The sequence below is a fragment of the Nannobrachium achirus genome (assembly GCF_963921795.1).
Source record: "Nannobrachium achirus genome assembly, chromosome: 6".
In the NCBI taxonomy this organism is placed as follows: Eukaryota; Metazoa; Chordata; class Actinopteri; order Myctophiformes; family Myctophidae; genus Nannobrachium; species Nannobrachium achirus.
This window is the reverse complement of record NC_137815.1, coordinates 48,821,705-48,847,760: the sequence shown is the minus strand read 5'-3', so window position 1 is coordinate 48,847,760 and position 26,056 is coordinate 48,821,705. Positions and strand designations below refer to the sequence as shown.

At 41.1% G+C, this 26,056-nt stretch overlaps 1 protein-coding gene across 2 annotated transcripts in view; it reads left to right on the top strand.

The window, feature by feature from the left end:
* The window catches only part of fhit (fragile histidine triad diadenosine triphosphatase), a 408,209-nt gene that overhangs the window by 293,397 nt on the left and 88,756 nt on the right, over positions 1 to 26,056 (top strand). Inside the window, exons 5-7 of one of the 2 annotated variants that reach the window (XM_080727798.1) lie at positions 20,074 to 20,219; positions 23,472 to 23,498; positions 24,115 to 24,144. In XM_080727798.1, coding sequence (XP_080583924.1) covers positions 20,074 to 20,219; positions 23,472 to 23,498; positions 24,115 to 24,144 — 203 coding nt within the window. The remainder of the gene's footprint in view (positions 1 to 20,073; positions 20,220 to 23,471; positions 23,499 to 24,114; positions 24,145 to 26,056) is intronic. The other variant, XM_080727799.1, reaches the window with a different exon arrangement.

Sequence of the window (26,056 nt, the reverse complement as noted above, 5' to 3'; positions counted from 1 at the left end):
CAGTATATTGTGCAGTGTCACATTTAATGCCGTGCACCCTTCCTTGTGCAACCCTTCTGTGAAACAAACATAAGGTTGAAATAGTCACACTTGGCTATAGCTCTGACGAATGGTCAGCTGAATGATATCATGAGCAATTCAGCTAGTAGCTGCATTTGGGAATGCCGTGGTTTATGATGCACAATACAGGTAAACACTAAACGGGTCTTAGCAGAGCAATAACTTTAGCCACAAAACAAGCAATTGTGTTTTGCCAGCAGTTTGAATCAGTCATCTGCATCTGAGTCAGAGAAAAGTTCAGAAGTGGAGTTGTTTGAGAGAAAACATATTTTATTCGACAGTATTTGCAGTGACTGTAACAAAAGTATTGTCTGCGGTACGAATACAGAATACATCTCAAAATGCTTGCAGGAAGAGAGACAGTACAGTACAAAGCAATGTCTATGTGACTGGTTAGGTCTTGTAGATGTTTTACTTTTATAATGCCCATGCCGGCAGTATATCTACACTATATCACATGCTGTAGCCGTTTGCAGTCGTTCGTTCACAGTCCTTTTGCTGCTGTCGAGACTCGTTCACCAGTCGGTACAGTATATCCATCAAGAATTAGCGCTGCTCATGTCAGTTTTATGAGGTGAATATGGAGTAGCGTGCGCATAATCTCGAGCACTGCATCTCTTCCTAATATGATTATTTATCCTCCGGTTCTGTTGGCGTTTTCAGGAAGGTGGATTATATTTCCATCATAAATCACCCTTGAATAATTCCCCCACCAGTAGGGCCTGTGTATTTACAATGGGAGGGCATAACGGCACACTCGGCTGCCCTTATGTGTTCAGGTAAAGGTTCTCTTCATGCCATAGATCACACAGCCCCGAGGCGCTGCATGGGGGATAAACTGCTTTGCCTCTTCCCACAGGCTAGATTGTGGGCTGCAGAAGTGTCATTTAAGCTTGATCGATTGTATAGAGGCAATTTGATTTTGGATTCATTTTGTCTGCCGAACGGGGACATGCTGTCTGGTGGAAGGGCCTGTAACACAGTGAAGGAGTCTTTTTCGGGGGTGCATCGACTGTGTGTGGAAATCTAGCTTGTGCGTGGGTCAGCAATAGCTCGAAGATATCTTATGTTATCTTGGGCTGGGTATGGTTATTACCTTATTGCCTCATTTTGTTTTCCTAAGAGGTGGAGGTGCAGGAGGAATGTAGAGGGTGGGATTCAATCCAAGGCCAACTAAAGGTCAGTTTATATGATTCACATTAAGTCGGTGATTTACCAGGCTCCAGGATGTTAGTGATGAGGGCTCTGAAAGGAGACGATGGCAAGGAGCTGTTTCTGAAAGCTTTGGCTTATGCTTTGTGTGACAAGTGTCAAAGAGCACATGTCGCTTTGTGTCCCAGGCCTTTTGAGTTTTTTTTACCATGCATGTTACTGCGACTGACCCACAAGGACGTGGTTATAGTCTTGTGTATCTCCATGGTTAACAGACCCTACTTTGTCATCCCAACCAATCAGAGTAAGCAGCATTTCATGATGGCGTCCGTGACCTTTCAGTTCAGGTACGCACATGCTCTGCAAAGCACCGCCATGACAACCTTTTGTCATTTTGACATATTTGTTGTGCAACGCATTATGTGACGCCTTTACACAACGGAAGATTTTCCTTATTGAAATAACATTCTTGATGATTTCAATAGAATATGTATATACTTGTTTTTTTTTTGCCAATCAGCACCAACCAGTCATGGAGACTATTCATCCAGCAGGTGGAGAAATCAAATTGTTTTCCCACGCATGCTTTTCTCGACAATGGATCGCTGATTTAGAAGGAGCTAGAGTCGACGAAAGATCTCTCTACAATACCTGTCAAATCTCAATACAGACAGCATTGAAATCAAAGACACATTCTTTTTCCTCTTCACTCCTCCTAGCTCTTATTTTAAAGGAACTTAAGAAAGTGGACGTTTTGAGCTGGAGGCAGACTCCTGACGAGCACACACACAGCTTTGTTCTTCTGAAAGAAACATGATGGGGAGCACTTATTCCTCTCCCACTCTCTCTCTGCGCTGCCTGTCAGAGTTGACTGGTGGCTGCTAGGAGAATTTTGCCATGCCTAACTTCTCATTGGCAGGCAGCAGACACACACACACACACACACATCTTGAGTAGTGCCTTTATTCTGCATGCTTTTTAAACGTCACAAGAGCCAGCGCTGGCTTTGACAAAAGGAAAACATTCTGAGAGGTTTGCTCTGGCTTTCGTTTTTCTCTTTTAAAGTTAAGTAAAAGTTGTTTCTGTCTCTCTCCACAGTGCTATTTAATCAAACTATAAGTAATCTATTTAGACAAAAAAAGAGACTGCTGTGCTGAAGTAAAATAAGGGTAGAACTAGAAGCAGTGCTCTTCCGAGCACAGGTCTCCGCCAGGTGTGGAATTTTGGTTTTGGGTGTGCATTGTTTGCTATTGAGTCGCTATAACAGGCCAATGTGAAAAGGGTGGCATTTCTTCCTTGACCTAGTGGGAACGTGCATGCAAAACTTCACGGAAATCGCAAGCTGCGTTTATGATTTGAGGCATTTTGTTCAAAACGGACCAATCCGGCAAACTTTGGAGGCCAATGTTAGCCAATTAGGATGGAATATGAAATATTGGACAGATCCATTTTGCGTGATTCTTGGACAAAATGAGTACAGTCCAAAAATTAGTTTTGCATAAATCCGCCTCCTGGTGGCACTGTAACAGGCCCATGCAAAAAACATGGGGGCAGAGGTTCTGCTCTGGCACCCAGGGAGTGAGTGTGCACAGTTTCGCTGCCATCGTGCCAAAGGTGCTAGAGATTAGCTGTCCAAAGAAAAGGGCAGGAAGGGCAGACGGACAGACGGACAGGGGCGAAAACAGTCTCGGCCATGCCTTTCAGCCTGGTGGAGACAACAACATTGAATAAATACAGTTGTCTATTGCTGTATGTTGCCTCTATAATACATTATAATAACATTTGTAATGCATTATAACGCACTTATAGGTCAATATAACAATCATTATACATGTTTATAATCATGTATGACAACTTATAACTACATTTATAATTTATATGGTCATAATGCATTATAAACTCTCAGTGAAACAGGTCATTATAACTACCTCTTGTCTTAGCTAGTTATAAAGTGTCTTTAGTTGTTATGCATAATTAATTATAAACATTTATAATGAGTGTTATGAAACATTATATAATATGCTGTTCCACTGAGTTTATAAAGCATTATGACCAACACTTGTAACATGTTGTAAATGTTGTTATAAGTTGTCATACAGTACATTGTTATAAACATTTATAATGAGCGTTATAATGCCCTATAAGTGCATTATATTGCATTATAAATGCAATTATAATGCATTGTAGAGGCGACCTTCAAGTAAAGTGTTACCACATTGGTTCTTATCTCTCTCCGTGGTGTTATCTAATTTAATTAGAAATAATCTAGACAAAAACGGGACTTAATATAAAAAGGAATCTCAAAATGGAATTGTCAAATTGGGGCTTGACCTTGCTCTTTGTCCCTCGCCGGCCCTCAACTCAAGACATCTGTGTATAATGAGTCGCTCTGCACTACCTGACAATTGGAAAAGACAGGAAAACAACCCAAGGGCTGACACAAAGATAAGAGGCTAATGTGCCCATTCTCTTCCGCTCTCTGCGTACAGACAGCTGCTGCCAAGACTGCTCTTTCGAGTTGATATGCAAGCCAATTTCCTTCTCAATGAGAAAGACCTCTCAGGCCCAGCAGAGCTCACCTATGGAAAGTGGATTAAACACTTGGTCCTTTATTTCCCCCTTGTGTGTGAGAGGGTAAATGTTTTGTCTGGGAAGAGAAGTTAAATAACGTTAGTCGCTGTCGGGTGGAGACCTTGTATGTCCAAAACTCCTCATGAAATCATGAAAAAAAAGGTTCTAACTCTTTTCATTGGTTGAATATCTGTAAAACCCTGCGGAGAAAACAACAAGACTAAATTAAGCTTCCTTCACTAAACAGTGAAGGAAGCTTTTGATGACGTAAGTGACTTGGACAATACGAGGCAGAGGAAAGCCTTCTTGACGGACTTGACCCCGGGGTGGATCTACTCTGGATGAACAATGCAGCTCTATAAAACCACACAGAGATGACAAAGTCAGGGATATTGTTGCTGTTATAGGCAGAAACCTTGCATCTCCCATTTCTTTCTTGCCCTACTTCGTTGTACAAGAGTGATACACAAATGCAGTGAAAGAAGACGATCTGCAAGATGCAAACGTGTCACACCGCAACCGTTGTTATGAACTTGTAAATCGGCGATTTTCACAATTGAAAGAAAATAAAAATGGTTAGGTCGGTCTGTGGATTTGATGAATATTAAACCAATAAAAAGTATTAACAAGAGCTTCTGACCAAATAACTACATCCATGGGAACGCAGGTTCTTTTTTTCCCGTTTCCTGAAAAGTACGTTTTGGACAGGTTTCCACCGGACGGTGACAACAATATGCAGCCAAAGACCAGGGTTGGGAAAGCTCCTTTAAAGCGTAGCTTGTAAAGTTACAAGTAGCTCACCATGGCATTAGCTTGATCAAGCTACATTTCTACCACTGGAGATATGTAACTTGTAAAGCTGCAAGCGTTACATTGAGAATATATACTGTACGTGGTGTATATGAAACAAAACTAAAAATAAACCAAAAATAAAAGTCCGATGCCAGCAGAAATATGCCTCTCAACTGAGCTTTATACTTTTATTTAAAAAACGTTTACATTTTCTTTAGTAAATTAGAGGCACCTGTTGGCTTGTCATGGTCTGGCATGCGCTCAAAGTAATCAGAATGGAAGAAAAATGAACAGTTGCTTTTTCAAAGGGGGTTCTGGTACAAGAACATAGCAATGGTAAATCAAAATGAATATATTCGCATTTCATGTTATTGCCCAAATGTGCTCGTAACTTGAGTAGCTAGCTAAGCTACACAAATTACCCCAAAAGTAGATCAGCTACTTGACGAGTTACACAAATATGAATGTAGCTCAGCTACCAGCAAGCTACAGCAAAATATAGCTCAGCTACGTAGCTCAGCTACATGTAGCTTTAGCTTCCCCAACACTGCCAAAGACAGACAGACAGACAGACAGACAGACAGACAGACAGACAGACAGACAGACTGCCAGCCAGGCGAACAGGGCTAAAACCCTGGTTCCCTGACCCCCTAACCTCTGTCTACTGCCATCCACTGTCAGATGGATCCACCCACCAGTACACCCACCCTTCCCTCCACTGTTCCCCATGTTCCAAGACGCTGTCATCCAGCTCCAACACAAACGCTCTGGGAATGAAAAACTCCAAACTCATTTTTCTCTCCTTCTCTCCTCTCTCCACCCCCTGCTCACATCCCCGTAGCAAGAGGAAGCCCAACACACATCCATGCACGCACACACGCACGCACGCACGCACGCACGCACGCACGCACGCACGCACGCACGCACGCACGCACGCACGCACGCACGCACGCACGCACGCACACACACACACACACACACACACACACACACACACACACACATACACACACACACACACATACACACACACACACAACTTGCATCATTTCACAGTCACATGCTCGAGCTTTTAATTAGATGTTTTTGTTTGTAATTACTATTTGCATGCTGCCTTCAAGGCTGATATAGTGGTCTCTTTGTGTGTGCGTGCTTGTGTGTGTGTGTGTGTGTGTGTGTGTGTGTGTGTGTGTGTGTGTGTGTGTGTGTGTGTGTGTGTGTGTGTGTGTGTGTGTGTGTGTGTGTGTGTGTGTGTGTGTGTGTGTGTGCGTGCGTGTGTGTGCAGGTTCACCTACATGTGTGCTTTCGATAAACAAAGCCTGGCCTCTCCCTCATAGGCAACACTGAGTGTCAAGGCAATATTGAAGTGGTGCATTGAATATGTAGTTGATTCCATTAAGAGCGAGGTAAACAGCATTTCTCCGTTAGTGTCGCAGCATGACCGAAAGCCTCATATTAAAAGCATAAATATTTGATGAAAAGTAACTCATAAGCTTTGATTAGAGAAATTGCGGGCTGTAATAAGAGCCAAATTGGCAGCGTAGTCATGATTTCAGCGAAGAATAAAAAAGGTCATGGTAATTAAGCCTGGTGCAATCTGAGGTTGTTCAGACACACAGCAAAGCAAAGGGGAAATAGAGACTCCCCTACCCCCTTGTTCCTGCTCTCTCTGACCCCCTCACCCCAATCTAGCCCTCCGAACACACAGACAATCGCACACACTCACGCATGCACACAGCCTGGTCCTTATTGAAGCCCTCTTCTATTTATTTGGATGAAAATCTCCAACTGTGGGCAGATGAATGCCCATGTCAGTACTTGTGTGTCATTTTGAGCGGTGGTAGTGGTGGTGGAGGGGGGGGGGAGTGCCAGCTGTAATCAGGCAGACAGAGCCAATTGTTCCAGTAGTGGTGATGGATCTCTTTGTTTTGGCCATCCACGATTCGTAGCTGCCAAGGGAAAAGGGCATTTTGATTCATTTTAGGCTTGCTGCCTTCATCACAGGCTGTTATGTTCCGTTTGTTTGCGTGTGTGTGTGTGTGTGTGTGTGTGTGTGTGTGTGTGTGTGTGTGTGTGTGTGTGTGTGTGTGTGTGTGTGTGTGTGTGTGTGTGTGTGTGTGTGTGTGTGTGTGTGTGTGTGTGTGCGCGCGTGCGCAACTGTGCATGCTTGCATTTGAACATGTCTGTTTTAAAGAGAAAAGTAGATCGAGAGAGACAAAACAAGCAATGTTGTGCTTTTTTCAGACTTATTTTAACTTTCCTTACAGCGGCTAAAACCTACTTTAGCTTAGAAGGTCTAATCATTCCCTTATTGGCCCTGTATGCTTCTGGCAAGTGGGTATTGTCATATAGCCTTCATTACGGCCATCTTGTTTAACCTCTTTAACCCTAGCATCTCTATTAGGGTGAACATATAATATGTTGTAAGGAAACTTAAAATAAGTCTGAAAAAAGCACAACATTGCTTGTTTTGTCTCTCTCGATCTACTTTTAGCAAATCTTGAGCAAAAATAGCAGGTTTACAAGCTTTAAAACGTTGCATTGGGACACATTGTGAACTTGTAGATCAGCTATGTTTGGTGAAGAAATTTGATGTAGAGGGAATAAAGTAGGTGTAAAGAAGACCCATGCAGGGCTCTGATCAATGAAGTATTTAGGATCTGAAACATAATCAATAGAGAGCTTTTAATCAACACCTTGGTTGCTTTAATGTGAGTTGGGACACTGAAGGTTTGTTGGCGTTCCAGTTTGCATTACAATATATTTACATATTGAAGTTTAACTTTGACATTGGCATTGCTTTGCTTGGTTTCACAACGTACAACTTTTCATTGTATGCTCTGGCACCCAAGTTGATGCACACAGCTCTCCCCTCACTCCACTCGCTCCCCACTTTCTTTTTGCCTCCCCAATGGGACCGTAATGATGTAACAACCTTCAAAACAGCAGAGGAATTCTCTATATCTTCTAAAGCTCATCAGTTCAAAGTGTTCTTAGCTCTCTCTCTCTCTAAAGCCCTTTGCACACAGGCGCGTTTAACCGCACGGATAAAACGGACAATATCATTTTTTGAAAAGAAAACAATGATTCTCTATGACCTCATGCACACCGGCTCCGAATAAGCCGTGCGACGAGTGGCTGCCGCCGTGCGTTTTTTTCTCGATCGAACCCAGTTCGATTCGTGCGTCTTGTCGCATGCGGTAAAAAACTCATCACTCCTTTTATGACTCCTTTTTGGATCCGCAGCGCCGATTCCGCACAGCCTTGCACACCAAATCCAATGCGTTTTATTCATGCCGCAAACGAAAAAAACGCAACTGTCCTGTGTGCAAAGGGCTTTACTCTCTTACTTCCAGTGAATAAAAAATCTCAGCCACATCATCCATTTTCTTGGTTAACATTCCTTTGCCTTCATGATGTATTATAACTACTCTTACTTGTCTCTTTACCTTTTGTCTTTACCTGTTGTCTTTTTATCTTGGCTCCATTTCTCTCTCTTGTACTTGAAAGTCACTGCATACATGTACAAATCTAACTCTGGAGATACAGTAGGGATCAGTGGTGTAAAGTACTTTTACTTAGTTACTTACTTAAGTACAGTTTTGAGGTATTTGTACTTTACTTGAGTATTTCCAAATTCCAATACTTTTACTTCTACTCCACTACATCTGGGATCCAAATGTTGTACTTTTAAGGTGGTTGCACACTGCTGCGTTTTTCGTTGCGAAATGCGTTTTTCAGGGCAAGGAGAGAGAGAGAGATAGAGAGAGCAAGGGACTGAATGGTGCGCGAAACGGGCGGCAGTGTACAAACGTGACGTGAGTTTGATTTTTTATTTGCGGGCTCCGAAATTCACTCCGATATTCGGCCCGAAAAACGCAGCAGTGTGCAACCAGCTTTACTCCACTACATTTATTTGAAAACTATAGTTACTGTTAATTTGCTGATATAAATTATAATATGTTAAAACATACATAAACCACTTTAGCCCTATTTTATACCTTGGCTATTTGAAAATAGCCGATCTACAAGCTCACAACACGTCGCATCGCGACGCGTTGTGAGCTTGTAGATCTGCTATTTTGAAACATTTTGTACTTTTACTTTTATTACTTTAAGTAAATTTTGATGCCAATACTTTTGTAGTTTTACTCAAGTAAACTTTGAATTCTGGACTTCTACTTGTAACAGAGTACTTCTACAATGCAGTATTGATACTTTAACTTAAGTAGAAAATGTGAGTATACTTTTTCCACCACTGATAGGGATTGAAGCCTTTTCCTCAGTTACACTTTGTATATACACATACGCAACCTTGACCTACGATCCTGCATCCACTTTCAAGGTCACACTCTCACAGTCAAATTGTTACTTTAGAATATATTATGCCTGCTGCCATTTTAAATTCTTCAGGCCTCATGTAGAATGTCATCGAGATTGCCCGTCTGCGTCCTATCACAGGATTAGAATTGGGAGAGTGATTCATCAGCGGAGGGTCAATTATTTATTTATCTCTCTTCCATCCTAATCTGACTGCTCAATATTCCTTTGGAGGACGGGATTGTGAGAGCGATCTGAGCAGGTGGGAGAGGAGGGAGAGCCGAGTGCATTCTCCGGCAGCAGCAGAAGCATTGCGGTAAACTTTCCACTGCCTCTCTGTGCGGTGGTGGCTGCCGTGGCAGTTACCGGCGATGCCGGTCCTACTGCCGGCGACGCAACGCTACTGCCGGTCCGTGCAGCGGCCGCCGGTCCTACTGTCGTGACTGCCAGTCCAACTGCCAGTCTGTGCGGCGGTGTCTGCCGCTGCTGTTCCGCGGCTGCTGCCGCCGCCGGAGAATGCACTTGATCCTTCTGTGGGAGAGAGACAGAGAGGGGGTGGGAGGCGGGGGAGTGGTGGGGGGGGGGGGGGGGGGTCAATGGAAGGTTTTTCCCAGACATGGGTGAAGTCATTGTAGCGTCGAAGGAAATGATAACGTGGCAATAGGTGGGGGCAGATGTTTTTCCTCAAAGAAATGATTGCATTTGCAATGTAAAACCAATCTGCGAAGCCTTGTTCTTATTACATGCACCGCAACCCCGGGAGTGAATCAGACGAAAGCAGTCAAATAACTGTTGTGACAGATAATAATGGGATATGAGCAGATGGTTCTCGCTATGGAGATGCGCAGACTCTTCAATCTCAACTTTCCTCTTGCCAGCCAGAGAGAGAGAGAGACAGAAGAGAATGGAGAGCAGTGGTGGAAGACGTATACCAAAGATGTTTTACTTAAGTAAAAGTAGCAAACCACAATGCAAAGGTACTCTTCCACACTAAAAAGGGAGAAAAAAACAAATACAAAAGTATAGGCTTCAAAATGTACTTATACTAGTACCAACCACAAGTAACAGTTTAAAAAAATAAATGGCAAATATGTAAAACATTATCAAGTTATTTGTGGGTAGTAATGTAAAAAGTATCTTTGCCTCTGAGATGAAGTAGAAGTATGAAGTATTTTTTCCTCTATTGTTTGCTTTTTCTGCCTTTATTGCTATTATAGTAGATAGAAGGGGAATGGGGATCGAGAGATGGAAGTTACATGTAGCAAAGGCCGTCGGGATCGGGATTCGAACCCGCGTCACACTGTCAGGCCAAACCGCAAAGCCAGCGGTCTAGTCTGATGTATATACAGTTATGCGTAGGTGTCGCGCTCTGAGAATACAAGCTCATAGCAATATAAATTGTCCCTTAGGCTTAGACAATGAAGATGATACCCCACCTGTATGAACTGCAGATTGTCTTGGAACATTGTCTGTCTAATATGTGTGTACAAAACACTGGGTGAAAAGAGAGATTATCTGACATATACTGGTAGAGTATATGACAGTTTATTTACAGATATACTGGGCATATACCGACATTATTGGGTATATACCTTTTTAGGGATATTCTGGCATATTCCTCTGTATTCAGTGATAATCAGTGATATACTGCCCCCAGCTAGACAAAGGCACACCAGGGGGTCTGGTTCATTCCTTTGACCTACAAATTGACTATTTGTTTAAAGAAAGGGGAGGAGGGCAAACAGCCCCCCTCCCAAAAAGACAAATTTTAGTTTGCCTTGTATAAAGGGCTTAATTTGCCTTAACTCACATTTTCAAGTAATTACAATGTTGTAAAAAGTAGAAACTTGCAATCTCATGTACTATAATGACATTCAATGATGACTAATTAGAAACAGTTGTATGATACAATACGTCTTTATTTTTGAACATCATAAGAGATACAGTATAGTATTGTACAGTATTGTATAGTACAGGAATGGCATGCAAATTGACTGGAACCTCATTTGGTCTAAGTCAGGGGTCTTCAACGTTCTTCGCGCCTATAAATGCCTTTGAAGCGTCCCTGTTGCGTTATTTAACCACTTGAACCGTCAATACTTAATAAATTTGACCTTATACTCTGTACTTAGTTTGTTCTTTTTCTCCTCTACAACACACCTCTTTGCTGAAAATAGCCGATCTACAAGCTCACAATGTGTTGCATCATGACGCATTGTGAGCTTGTAGATCGGCTATTTATTTCAAAGTCTACTGTACATAAAACAGAAGCTGTTTCTGATCTGGGTTCAGACAACACCATGACCAACACCAAGTACAGTAGCTCAGACCAGGCAGTTCCTTTATTCTGTCTTAACCAATCACGTTCCTTATCAGTGTGAAAATGTGACCAATCAGGTTTCTTGCTTCAACCTTTTGAATTCAAACTGTCTTGCAGTCTGGCTCTCGGGCAGACAGTAGTAGCCTAACTGCTTGCTGAAGAAGACAGAGAGGAGAAGTGTTACCTAAATTAATGGATCATTTTCAAACTGTTTGGTAAGTTGCAACAAATATAATTCTATGTAAGTAGTCTATTATATGTTAGAGACAGGTAATAGTAGAGACATGTAACCATTTCTCAAAGCATAGCAGCTAACTAAAAAAGGGGTTTGTTTTGTTTAAGGGGGACAAACATTGTTGATTAGATTAGATTAAATTAGGTTGTATTGCTTGTTGTTCTCAACATCATATTGTCTGTATTTATCTAGTGACCATTTCTTTCAAACCGTGGACTGGCCTTTTTAACAACTTTTATGGGTTTTAACCACTTAAACATTGCATTGCATGTGGGTCAATTTTTTATTGTGTCTCTGCAAGAAGAAAGTTAAGAACTTATTGGTGAATGAGGCCCATTGAGAGTAAGTTAAAAGGAACTGTTTGTTATTGTGTTCCTGTAATAATTCTAATTTAACAAATTGTTTAACTCACTTAAGCTCTTTTAGACAGTTAGCAGATAGTGACCGTCCCCTTTGTCACTGTAAATGTAAATGGCCACTGCTAGGTGGGGGTGGGGTGACTTTACTGGGCCAGTCAACTAACATTGTTCTCATTAACAGTGTCTGTCTGTTCTCCATATGACCTGTATGTGTCCACCAAATGCGAGGAGGCCTTTATGCTTAACTAACTTTGTGAATCATTCTCTTTGTTAAAGGAATCTGTAAGACGTTTGCACAACTCGGAAAACAACAAACACAAACTATCCCCACAAGAAAGGTAACAATTTGTTCTATGTTGTTCTTTGCTGTATCACATATTGTAGTAAAAAGACACATTAGCTAGGTACATAGGATATTTGAATTGGGTGATAACACCTTTGAACTTTAAATAGATTGTGTTTGTAGATAAACAACGAAATAAATCCTAATTGCATTTTCCTTGTATTTTAAGCTGCCTGAAGGACCCATTTTGAGTCTTTGAAAAGGAGCCATCGACTGGACCAGCCAGAAAATGCTCTCCGCAAAAAGAAATTGACTATGTCAATGAATCACCGACAGAGAAAGACCAGGGTAAGTTTGGAACTGTTTGTTTTTTGCTGTTGTTATTATGTTTTACATGTTGTATCAATGTAATAATGGTAATTAAATACATACAATTAATTGCTATTCTATGTTTTACAGTTGCTGACCACCAGGATTGCATATCTGGAGACAGATGAAGAAAGAGCTGTGTGGTCGCATGCATGCTGGGAGCTGATGTCAGACGAGGAGGATGCTGAAGTTGACTGGCGCGCGGTGTGGATCGTCTCACCTCCTCCGGAAAGAGATGCTCAACTCTCCGCTCTCTGCAACGTGCTCCAGGAGAGGAAAAAGAGTGACCCGCGATGGCTTCATCAACACCACCGCATGCACCGAGACGCACTGGGAGAGCACCGCCCATTCATGGCTCTCTTAAACAGTACCATGACTTAAATGGTTATGTTGTCCAGTTTGGACGGAGAGGAAATGGGGAGCGATATCAGCCAGCGATACACTGCACAGAACTGCTCATTTTTGTAATTATTGTCCCCTTTGTGGGAGCAGAACTGTTGTCAGTTCCCTTTTTTTTTTTTTTTACAATTTGTTGTTTCTTCTACAAATGTTTTCTGAATGCTGCATACTGTGAAGTTGAATATTAATCTGTTGCACATAGAACACACTGTGAAGATGTTTACAAAAGTTAAGTACAGTAGCCTACAGTACAGTAGCAACTACTGGAAAAAATATGCTGTTGGCGTATAGAATATGTCAAACTGTTTGCACATATACATCTGAGGATGCTCTTTTCTTTTCCTGTTGCTCTTTTGCCTTTTGCACTCCTTTATTTTTTACGTCTTACTACTATTTACTATTTACACCTTTTTAGATTATTATTATTTTTAGATGTGGTTTGCTGTTATTATTTTGTTTTTTGATATACATGCGTTTTCATGTCAAGGATCCCCACAATTGTAATTGAAAACTGACACCATGTATGCACCATTTAAATATTTTGTAACGTTATGCTTTTCTGTTGTGTTTCTCTCAATAAAAACAATTTACCTGACTGATGCCTATTCGTTCATAAATTAATTCTATGTGACACAGTGCAACACATTTTGAGCTTGTAGATCTGCTATTTTGCTATTTATTTTTAATTGGAATACTGAATAATGATTAACTAGAATATCACTTTGAGCTTGTAGATCTGCTATTTTGCTATTTTTTTTTTAAATTGGAATACTGAATAATGATTAACTAGAATATAAATATACAATAATATACAATATATATAATATATAATGGACCCAATGTGGAAGGGGGGTCCACGAATACCCCCCCCCCCCCCATTAACCCCCCCCAATGTGGAAGGGGGGTCCACGAATACCCCCCTCAATAACCCCCCCCCCCAGTGTGGAGAGGTCACAGATCACAGCCAATCACAGCTGGCTCAGTGCACATGCTCAGTGAAAATGCAGGTACAGGGAGGGGGAAAAAATCCCTCCCACCAGTGAGAAATCCTGGGACTAGAGAGGTGTGATTTCTGACAGCAGCCACAGCAGGGGTTCACGCATACTTAAGTAGTGGTACAAAACGGCTATATACCGAACTGAATACTCCTGAATATCTGGCTGATTACCTCTGATTATGCCGGTTTATTTACTGAATATACTGTCATAGAATGTAGTATACTGGCCCGATAATCTATCTTTTCACCCAGTGAAAGTTCTCTTTGATTTTGTAAGGCTCACACACGTTTTTGTACATTAAAATGTTCCCACTACAAATCAACGAAGTCATAGACCGTAGAACCACTGTGCTACCCAACATGACTAAATAACATAATGTGCCATTTCACATTTAACAGTCATGCTCTACTGAGTCTACTCCATTTATAATATCTTTTCGCTTCTTGCCAAAGTTAAAATATCAAAAACAAAAATGATAAACGGCTAGCACTCACTGAAGCCCACGCAGCTGTGATTCAATTGTAAGGCAACAGTCCACTTGAAACTTTTTTTGGCTCCATCATCAACTTGTGTGCCATAAAACTGACATGCCTTAACACATGTTTTGAGATAAAAGCATGTTTTGTTACTAGCTTTCAACTACTTTCTCCTAAGGGAAGTTTAGAGAACACAGGCAAGACCAAACACATGCAGTAATGGATTTGTTCTTGAGGCTAATCTGTTTGCTGAGATATATTACTCATCTTGCAACACAAACAAGTTCTCTTTGCAGTCTCCCTGCTCTTTTGCCCTGACCATCTTTCATGTGTGCAAGCTCCGCCACCACACAGGAAAGAAAGATATCAGTTAATATTATATCTGATTCCACTCCAGTGCCGGGTGCCTGACAAGGGGAAGCAAACTGATCATTTGTGCCTCTGTTTGTGACTTTTGAAGATGAATTGCCCCCAGATGAGGTCATTGTGGCATGAAAAGCTAAGATGTAATCATCCTCTCGCAACAGGATTCTGTTTTATGGGAGGGTAACGGCCTCACATGTCTATTTCACTTTTATCTCTTCCAATTGAAGTATTTACACATCAACAAATCAACAGTATAACAGCCCCATTCCTTTGGTTTGATAGTGAGATCAACATAGAATGTGGAAACTTTTAATGCTTCAGAAATGGTCCACTTTCTTATATCAAAAGTATTTTTGACACAAGGGATTGCTGTTTTGGACTAAAATATACAGAGTCATCGCTGCCAATTACTTTGACAAATCATGCCTGCTACCTTGGAAAATAAATATTGGATACAGTCAACACAAGTATTAATCAAACAGAAATAAGATTAATGCATTAAAGTGGACCAAAGACAAAGTCAGCAGGATAACAGTGAGTGAGAAGCCAAAGTTGCTAGTGTTTTGGCAGCTATCTTGGACCCACCACTGTGTTTGGGGGCAAAGGGGGGGGGGGCTTTCACTTCTTACATCAGTGATCTATGAAATGCACTACTGATGTAAAACATTTTAAATTGAATATTAAGTGGCAGAGTGATGCTCAGTTGCTAGAATAACCTGCAGAAAAATAATATATACAGTACATAGTTATTCTCTATGGATCCAGTTTAGCGATGCGACTGGTGCACTGTGGTGAGATGTTTATTTCTTTTAAAGGAAGATGATCAAATGAGAATTAGATTGTTTGTTTTTCGTCTGTACTTACATCACTGTACTACTGTAACTACATTATGGTACTTTGCCACTGTTCATTTCTTGGTCACTACTTGTTTGTTCGTTTTCTTTTTTTTCCACCCAGCCCACTGGCTAGTGTTCTCTAAAGCCCATATTATTGATCAAATGACCTGTAAAGCAAAATAACATGTTCTTGAAGCCTTTGGATATTTGCTCCCCAAGTCCCCGCTACCTGTCATCAAAGAGTCACTCAGTTTTGTAGCCTAGCTTGATTACTTTTCTGTCTGCAATTGCACACATACAATATCGTCACTGTCGGGCAGAAACCTTGTATCTCCAAGTTTCAAATGTGTATGTTTTTTCGCAAAGTAAAAGCCCTGCTTCATCATACAAGGCCGTCGCACAACGGTTGTGAAAACAGCAGATCTACAAGCACACAACGCCTCACGGTGCGAGGTGTTGTGTGCTTGTAGATCGGCTGTTTTCACTAGTTTAAATCATTTTTAAATATGATAAATGCAAAACGAAGAGTTTTGGACATACAAGGTTTCCACCCGACAACGACGATATGTGGTGTGACAGTTTTCCTAGTAATGTGTTCCATGACCTTCATGACTCAAACTAAATGGAGAAATGTTCAGTATTTACCCAGGTATTGTTCTGTTCTTGGCTATGACCAACAACAAAGATGACCCGTATTTCAACTGGTTGTAATTGAACTATTATATATACTTAGGCTATGTACTTGCTTTTTGAAGTTTTTTTTGTATTTAATGGGTACTAGTGCAGTGTCTGTTCCGAACGCATGCCTGTTTAGAATGGGCTGTTTACTTGGCTCCCGGTATTGCTGCTTGCAGCGTTGACAAGGGTTGTGCATATTCGTCACATGTGGCTATTTGTAATGTACTGCTCAACTGATCGTCTCCAAACTTGAAACTGCACTTTTCGCCACGCGTGAAGTTGATTGGATGAATGTATATCAAAGTCATTATCAGTATTATATAAGGTAAAATATAAAATGGTATATAAAAATGGTTCTCGAGATATGTTGACAGACAGACAGACAGACAGACAGACAGACAGACAGACAGACAGACAGACATTTGAATGCCTTTCTTGCTGCCTGCTGTTTTTAAATTAATTTCATTTGACTCTTATGTAGGTATATGAAGAGCGGATGACACAGTAGTTGATTAATGAAACATCAAAGCATTCAGATTTGGAAGGGGAAATATCCCCTTCACCACTGTTCACTCTATTGTGGACATGTTGTAATATAGGCCATTCATCAAAAATAGGCAAACATTCTGCCAAAAATAGCAGATCAGCTTATTTTCCACTATTTTCAGCTAAGGGATTTGTTGTAGAGGGAAGAAAGGAGGGAGCCAATATAGACCCCTGGGATACAGGTACCACATACAGTAGTAGACACAGGTAGGCCTACTGTATCCCTGCTACACCCTAGGACCCACAATATGCATTAATGTATCTTTGAGTGTGTACAAATGGACATTATTTGTACAGGCTCAGAGTTAAATTCACATTCAGGATTGTTTTGTTTATATTTTAAGCAGTTTGATACAACTTAAATACATTTACCTCAGTAATTAATTGTAGAATAGGCCTATTGTAATAAATGTATTTTAAACAAAGGGTCCTAATATCGAATGGAATCAGATTCTCTTTTTTTTCATCCAGCAACATTTTCTAACCACAGACTAGAGGATTCATTCATTCATTCATTCATTCATTCATTCATTTTCTATTGCTGTATTATTATGGACAGGTTTGGCTTATGGTTATCAAGCATGACAATACGTTTTGGGGACCATACCAATTTTCGACTCTTTCGTTGGAAGAGCATTTCCAATTTTCTTTTCTGACACATAAGTAAGAATTCAAGTTGAGTTTCTGATTGAGTTTCTCTTTTTCATTTGAAATGATTGCAAATTCCTCTCAGCCTTCGTGCGTTTTTCTCTTTCGTATCCAATCTAGTTATTTCTTCCAAGTTGATTTTTGATACTATAATTATAATTGGTGAACACCGCGCAGAAGCACAGTTATGTGGAGACTTTACTCTTTCATTATTAATTATTTGTATGGTACACACATTTGAATCCCGAAGAGACACAATTTGCACATGAATCAAAAATGCTCTTAATTTCATCACATTGTGACACCCAATACATTTCGTACAGAATTCTAATACAAATACTGGCTTAGCGCCTTTATCCAAGGCGCTTTGCAGAGATTGTGCATATACAGTACATTCACCCATTCACACACACACACACACACACACACACACACATTCATACACCGATGGCGGAGGAAACCATGCAAGGCACCAACCGGCTCACCGGGAGCAACTAGAGGTTCAGAGTCTTGCTGAAGGACTCTTCGACACTAACTCTGGGGGAGCCCGGGATTGAACTGGGAACCCTCTGTGTTCTAACGACGGTTTCTCTACCCCTGAGCCACTGCCGCCCCAGTACACACAGGAAAACAAAAAAAACGTTCTGCACCAGAGTGACCACCTGCTAAAGCCACATCATGTGTGTCAGAGGTGGCAGAGAGAACATCAGGTCACGTGTACGCTTGGTTGGTTCAGCTATGTCCCCTGGCGGAGATTGTCACCATAGGGATTCTGTTGTCATCATAGGGAAATAAGTCACTCGACATGAACATCAAGCTTATCTCTCAGAGTATTTGAAGGTTCCGTGAACACAGCATCATCCATTATAGGCTTATGCTGTGCAGTGGTGTATATAGCAATGTATCTACTGTATATACATTGTGTCACAGCGTGCCACAATACGACATGTTGTGAGCTTGTAGATCTGCTATTTTCAAAAAATTAAATTAAATACCGTGGCACAAAGTATTTTCAGATATTTCAGTTCTGTGTACAAATACATTCATTTGCGGGGACCTTGACATTAAAATAAGCAACTACACTTTAGAAACAAGACCCAAAGTCGCTTATAAAAGGGAGGCCTGGCAACACTGCTTTAGATATGCAGACTTGCAGAGTCACTCCTTTTATTCTGTTCTATACTCATAGCCCAGCTCGTCACAAGTGTCTCATATACCTCTCTCCCATTGAACAGTGGTGGAAAAAGTACTTACATTGTTTACTTAAAGGAGCTATAGTCAACTTTTTCTTGAAAAACGGATGCTAAAATAAAAATAATGTTTCGAAAATATTTTATACAAAAATAAGCTTCTTATATGTGTTTCTATTCAAAAATTACCACAAAAAGCGTAAAATAATGATAAAATAATCATTTTGGCCATTGTCAGACCGAAACTTTGTTTACATTCTAGTCTATAGACTAGGATGTAAACAAAGTGTCGGCCCTACAATGAAAAAGTTGACTATAGCTCCTTTAAGTAAAAGTATCAATACTGCAATATAGAAACACTCCATTACAAGTAAAAGTCTGGAATTCAAAATGTACTTGAGTAAAAAATACGAAAGTGTTGGCATCAAAATATACATAATACTGTATACCAAAAGTACAAAATGTTTGAAAATAGCAGATCGGCTATTTTCAAATAGCCAAGGTATAAAATCGGTCAGAAGTGGATTAATGCATGTTTTTTTTATATAATCATTGATATCTGCTAAGTTACTATACGTTTTCAAAAAATGTTGTGGAGTAAAAGTACAATATTTGGAACCGAGATGTAGTGGAGTAGAAGTAAAAGTACTGAAAACTGGAAATACTCAAGTAAAGTAGAGATACCTCAAAACTGTATATAAGTACAGTACTTAAGTAAATGTACTTAGTTTCTTTACACCACTGCCATTGAACCAGATTAACTTCCTCCAATCTTCCTCCTCTCTTGACTTTATTCTGGTACGTGCACTTTCTCTGTACATAATACTGCAGTGGTCTTCAAACCTTTTGTGCCCATGAGACACCAATGGGCGAGTCAAAATCTCAAGGCACTCCTGTATTTATAGCAAAAAAAAATTGCCAATTGACAATTGTGTTAGGTACAGTATGCAGAGTCAGTCCCTTTATTCTCTAATATACTCATAACCCAGTTCCTCAACAAGTGTCTCATATACCCCTCTCGACATTGAATCACATTATCTCCCCCCTATCTCCCCGCTTCTCTTCACTTCACACTTTCTCTATATATAATGGAGCGGTGGTTCTCAAACTTTTTTTGTGCCCAACACACAGATGAAAATGTAAAAAATGCCACCGGACACCTGTGTCCATGTGACCCATTGTGAGCATGTCTGTTGATTATTTTAGGCGTGGCGTTTTTGTGCTGGAGAGAGCACTTTTTACGTCCGGGTAAAGGGGCAGGGGCTCGAGCCCCCTTTTACGTCTATGAGTGCTGGCGTGTACCCCGGCCTCCTCTCTTGTCCAATGTCGAAGAGGGCAGATTCTTTGTGTCTGTCTGAGTGCAGTGTAAAGGCAGTTTCAGATGCTACCAAGTGGCAAGTGGCCAACGCTACCCACAACACTGACACTGTGACGCTACTGTATATCTGATATTATCCTTAATCAGAATGGCTTAGATGTGCTGGTGTGCCCACTGAGGCAGGTGGAGCGCTTCAGAGACCTTCATCCAAATGAGGTGGCAGACCTGTTCAGCACCACGCAGAGGGTGGCCAGCCTAGTGGAGAAGTACTTCAACGCTACCTCGCTCACCATCGCCATACAGGTAACACATCACACACCCACAGTGGCCATGTCACTTATATGTGCATTAACCATCTACAGTACACCACATCATTATGCTTAACTGAGCCTTTCTATTGCAAAGTGAGATTCCGTAGCGCAAAGGAATATGCATATTGTAGAACATATATCCTTTACATACACTCATGCATGCAAACATGCACGCATGTACGTATACGCACGCACGCACGCACGCACGCACGCACACACGCACGCACACACACACAGGCTGAACAGTATTTTAAATGCCTAAGTAACACTTACAAATAAAACAAATGTACACATGATATGCACATTGGAGACAAACTGAGCTATTGCCAAAGATTTGCCCAAGAAGGGCTGTAAAGCCTCTCTCATTGCTGCTTTAGTGCTTATCTGGTTTAGAGCCACCTACTGTATCCACACCATCCGGTAATGTCCACACACACACTAGAATGGATACAGTACCAACTAAAGTCTAAAGCCAGTCTAAACCTTCCAGCACTGAAAATGATCAACTTCAAGATCAACTGGAATTACAGCTGACTTTGGAAAACAGTTCAGTTTGTTGAACAAGTCCAAATAGTTCCCTTTCTAAATTAGTTCCCTGTCCAAACTACGGACTTGTTGTCACTTCTCACATAATCCTACCTCTATAACAATTTGACTCATTCCCCTCTGTCTCCGCATTCATACCGGTTTACCGTGTTCTGTATCTCGGGGTCTTGTTCTTAGGATTCTGTTTGCCTTTTCCTAATGTTTCTGAGTCCTACTCCCGCCTCAGATTTAGTTTTGCCTTCTGGAGTGTACAGTACAGTATGTGTTCTATTGTTTTGAACAAACCAGGCAGTAGAGACAGTGGATATATTCAAGCTATATCACAATATTAAGAAATGCTGAGGTCACTCACACAGCCTGTGAGTCGCACAAAAAGGAACCAGATGTCCCTCCTCCAAAGAGCATACAAGCTTTTCAGAAGTACTTTTCAGAAGGAACTTTTTTACAGTTTGAGCTTAGAGGGCGTTGTATCTGAAAATGTGTTTGTGTTATTCTATATGTTGTTAAAAAGTTGAAAGTTGAAGAATTGTTATGTTTTCTATGGCTGTTCCTGTGGGACTTGTTTGTTACTGAAATAAACCCTTTGAGAATGAACAGCTCATGCTCATCTGCGTTTGGGTTCTACTCTCCTCTCGTATGTAACAAGGTGATAAGTGGCCATAGCGTAAGCGGGATAATCCACTCTGAGCCATGTGTTTATTGAACAAGACAGGGTCTAATAAAGGCGTTGCTCCCATGTGAAAACACATGCGTGGAGGTACTTCCTTGGCCTACTGTGACAAGATGGGATGCAAGGAAAAGAGGGGATGAAGTGGTAGCCTGGAAACCAGACCAATCTGTCATTGCAAAAAAACAATGAAGTGGAGTCTGAAGAGGTGAATTTTCAGACTGGCAGAAAATGGGGGAGTGAATCTGCAGTCATCACTGTGACATGGGGGGCATTATTCCACAGCCTGGGAGCCAGGAGGGAGAAGAGTCTAGGACTCATGGAGCATTGGCAGGGGTATTTTATCCCTAGGCTAATCAATGCAAGCTATATGTGTTATACAGTAGCTGACCTGTCATCTCAGTTAAAGTGGAAAGGCAGGCTCAACTGTCACAACTCACAAGTGACCTCTTTGCCCTCTGACTCAGGTCTAGAGCTTTGTCCATGGAGCTCAGCTACAGTAGAGTAAACTAAGGCACTAAGTCACAGGTGTTTATCCAAGTGCAAAAGACCCAAAACAGAAAGCAGCTGCCTTCAGTTCACAGAATGCACACAAGCAACACAGCTTCCATATTTTGTCTCAACTCCCACCCCACACTGTCAGGGAATCTCTGTATACTAGATGTTTAGGCGTGGCCTTCATACCTAGAAAATCTATTTCCCAGTGGTGTCCATTATGGGGCTGGGCATGTCATGTCTGTGAGGTAACCCACACCATTCACACCCCTTTAACATAAGGCATAAGGCATAAGGCAAATTCAATATATAATATAGCTACATGTAGTTTTACATTATGACTCACTATCTGTAGGCCTTTTAGGCTACCTTTAAACAATATCAATGTTTTAATCAGTGTTGAAACACAATAATACATTGTTTTATTTACAAGTACAGTACCAAAACAGATAAAACCTCATACAGTAGGTGAGTCTCCTGGCCTATACGAAGCCATGCTAACTACAGGCCTACCTGACTCTGACAACCAGACAGGCTCTCATCATGCTGATTGGCCTTCTGTGCACAACCAGTGATATATATGCTAATATCAAAATTGCACCTTGCTAGACCGCAGCCTTATCAGAGAAAATCGTTTCACACTTTTGATAGGAGAAGAAAAAAAAAGCAGGGAGCAATCTTTACCTGGATATCATTTTGTTTGACTTGGGAAGAGGCGAGACATGATGATGTGAGATTAGTTGTGACAGCTCATGGGTTAGAGTGGTGGAAGATGGGCCACAGCATTAACCCATTCAGAACGGGTACACTATATTATTGTGTATTATTATTTTATGTTTTAACTATTGAAAAATAGCAGATATACAAGCTCACAGCGCGGCACCGAGTGCCGCGCTGCGACCTTGTAGATCTGCTATTTTTGAAAAATCATGAAAATTTGAATTTTGACCCGATTCTATAAGTGTCTTTTGAATCCTTCTAATTTTTTTTGAAAAACCTATGTTTCTATGTCAGCAATCTGGCTAGCCATCGTCAAAGAAAAGGTCCTTTTCAATTAACTGGAGGTCAGTTAGTCTGTTCTTGAGAGACTACTATGTCAGTGGTTCTCAAACCTTTTCATGTGAAGGACCCCCAAAATGATATTTATTTGGCCACGGACCCCCATCTCAAAATATTTAGTTCCAGGGACCACCCAGAAGCAAAATTTGAGTTACAAACGTTCGCTTTGAAAATACATATATTCAAAGATTTGCACACATTTTCACGACTTTTTCAAAAATAGCAGATCTACAAGCTCGCAGCGCGGCACTCGGTGCCACGCTGTGAGCTTGTATATCTGCTATTTTTCACTGGTTAAATCATTCAATAATTCTAGGCCTAAATAAGGGGGAACTCACCACAGGAGTGTGCACCATGGTGACAAATAAAATCACACAAATATCAACCATGCTGCAGGGGAATTGAGAAAAGTGATTTAGCCTCGGTTGATGAGTTTCTTTCCTTTGGTTATTTACATGATAATCCACGTCATCTAAGAGTGAGAACCAGCCACTCAAACTCAGCGTAAGTAATGAGGTCTTTGTGTTTCATGTGTGACAGTTATTATAATCATTGTTAGTTTCTTCAACACCAGTGTGTGTTGCGTATTAGAGTGGTGCACGTTGCTATCATCAGCTTCTGTCACTGAAAGAAATGTGTGCAATGATCTAATCAAACCTAATCACACCTAATGTGACAGTTGGCGAACACAAAATAAGGTGTTAAAAAGTTCTTACTTACTGTCAGCGATCATGGGCGTTATTGTTTTAAACCTGCCATTCCCTTACCGTGACAGGAAGTAAAAAAAAAAGAGAAAACTGTCAAGAACTGACTGTCAGGATGAAAGAAGAATTAAACAAAGAAGACAGAAAAGTGTGTGTGTGTGTGTGTGTGTGTGTGTGTGTGTGTGTGTGTGTGTGTGTGTGTGTGTGTGTGTGTGTGTGTGTGTGTGTGTGTGTGTGTGTGTGTGTGTGTGTGTGTGTGTGTGTGTGCGCACGTGCGTGCGTGCGTGTGTGGAGGCACCTTATAGTGGTGGGTTGGCTGTGTTAATGTGACATAAAAAAAAGAAAGTCTAAATTATTAATGTAAATATTTCTGGATTCCAAACTCTTCCTAATGATCTCTTTTCTGCTCCCACCAGGATGGCCCCGAAGCCGGACAAACCGTGAAGGTGAGAACTTAATAATTCACCGCCTTTAAATATGTCATGAGGCCTCTGCAACAGTTATACACTATTAAATAATCATTGTATTTCATTTGTGGTCGCTAAACTCTTGGCACGGCTGAATTATTTAGACATCATTTTTAAAAGGCTTTGTCTATATCTTTTGGAGGGGGGGGGGGGGGGTGTTAGGTGACGTAAGCAGGGGCGTCACACCAAATTCTGGGCCCTGGGTACAAGGATTCACTGCGGGCCCCCCATGAATGTTAACTATTGAAAAATAGCAGATATACAAGCTCACAGCGCGGCACTCGGTGCCGCGCTGTGAGCTTGTAGATCTGCTATTTTTGAAAAATCTTGAAAATGTGTGCAAGAAACCTATGTCAAGAACCCCCAAGATGATATGTATTTGGCCACGGACCCCGATCTCAAAATATTTAGTTCCAGGGACCCCCAGAAGCAAAATTTGAGTTAGAAATGTTCGCTTAAAAAATACATATATTCAAAGATTTTCACAACTTTTCAAAAATAGCAGATCTACAAGCTCGCAGCGCGGCACTCGGTGCCGCGCTGCGAGCTTGTATATCTGCTATTTTTCATAAAGTTATTAGGGCCCCTCCACCTTGGGCCCCAGTAACTCAGTCCCACTTTCCTACCCCTTGTGACGGACGTAAGTGGAGATCCAAGGACCCGTCGGGGTTGACGGGGAGCATTGTGTTGAGAAGGGAGGTGACCGGAGAAGGTCTCACGTCGCTATGTCCTTCGCCATTTACTCTAACTCTTAAGCTGACTTTGCCCGTGCCTAACTTTTCTTAGTTAACTACTCTAAGATGTCCTTGTGTTATTTTTAGTACGAAGTAGACGTGGTGCATCATCATTGCATATAATGTATTCATACACTGTGCAAAACAAAGTGAAATGAAATGAAAATCGGAAAGCGTCTTTTCCGTGGTATATTGGCTTAGCTATGGGAGAATATATTAAAATTATATTGTAGAGCACACGCGCGCACACACACACACACACACACACACACACACACACACACACACACACACACACACACACACACACACACACACACACACACACACACACACACACACAACCTCTCCCTCTCAAATCCTATACATGTTTCCCACGTTTTCCCAGTGCAATGACTTCCCTGTCCCCCTTTGCTTTGCTATTACAATCATCACTATTGATTGCCATCAATAATCCAAAATAATAATTCCATGTTGTATATGGTGTGCATTCTTAATTATACAGATGTTGTTCTTATTATGGAAGACTCAACATGAAGAGCAATGTTTACATTTTAATTGAATCTTTAAGCTAAGACAATTTAAATAACGAGACCACTCATAAATTATCCTTGATATTTGCATCTTTCATGCATTTTCTGAGGAAAGAGGTTTTAAAGAGAATAGGATAAAAACCCCTCAATGTTGTCATTCTAATATATATTTACCATGGGTGGGTCAGCTAGTGAAGAAGACTATAACTCATAATTCACGCACACACGCACGCACACACGCACGCACGCATGCACACACACATGCACACATGCACACTGAATCATACACTTGGGATCTCTTATCTAAATAGGGAACTTTCAGCGGGTATGCTGTTAATTACACTTGAACTCTGTAAATGTCAAACAGCGAGACACAAGTTGGAGGCTGTGCTCAGGTGGGGGTAGACCTTAAAACAGAGGTCCACCTGTCATCATTCATTTGCTGTTGGTCTAAGACAAAAGGTTAGCTTTAGAAACTATAACCGCTATTTGCGGCTGATGTCGAGGCCACTCTGGTGGTGGCCTCATACAGTTAAACAAGACTAGGTCAAAATCTAGTATGGTATGGCTGGACTGGGTGGGTATGAAATCCCAGAGGGCTTCTAATTTGAAACGCTGGATACA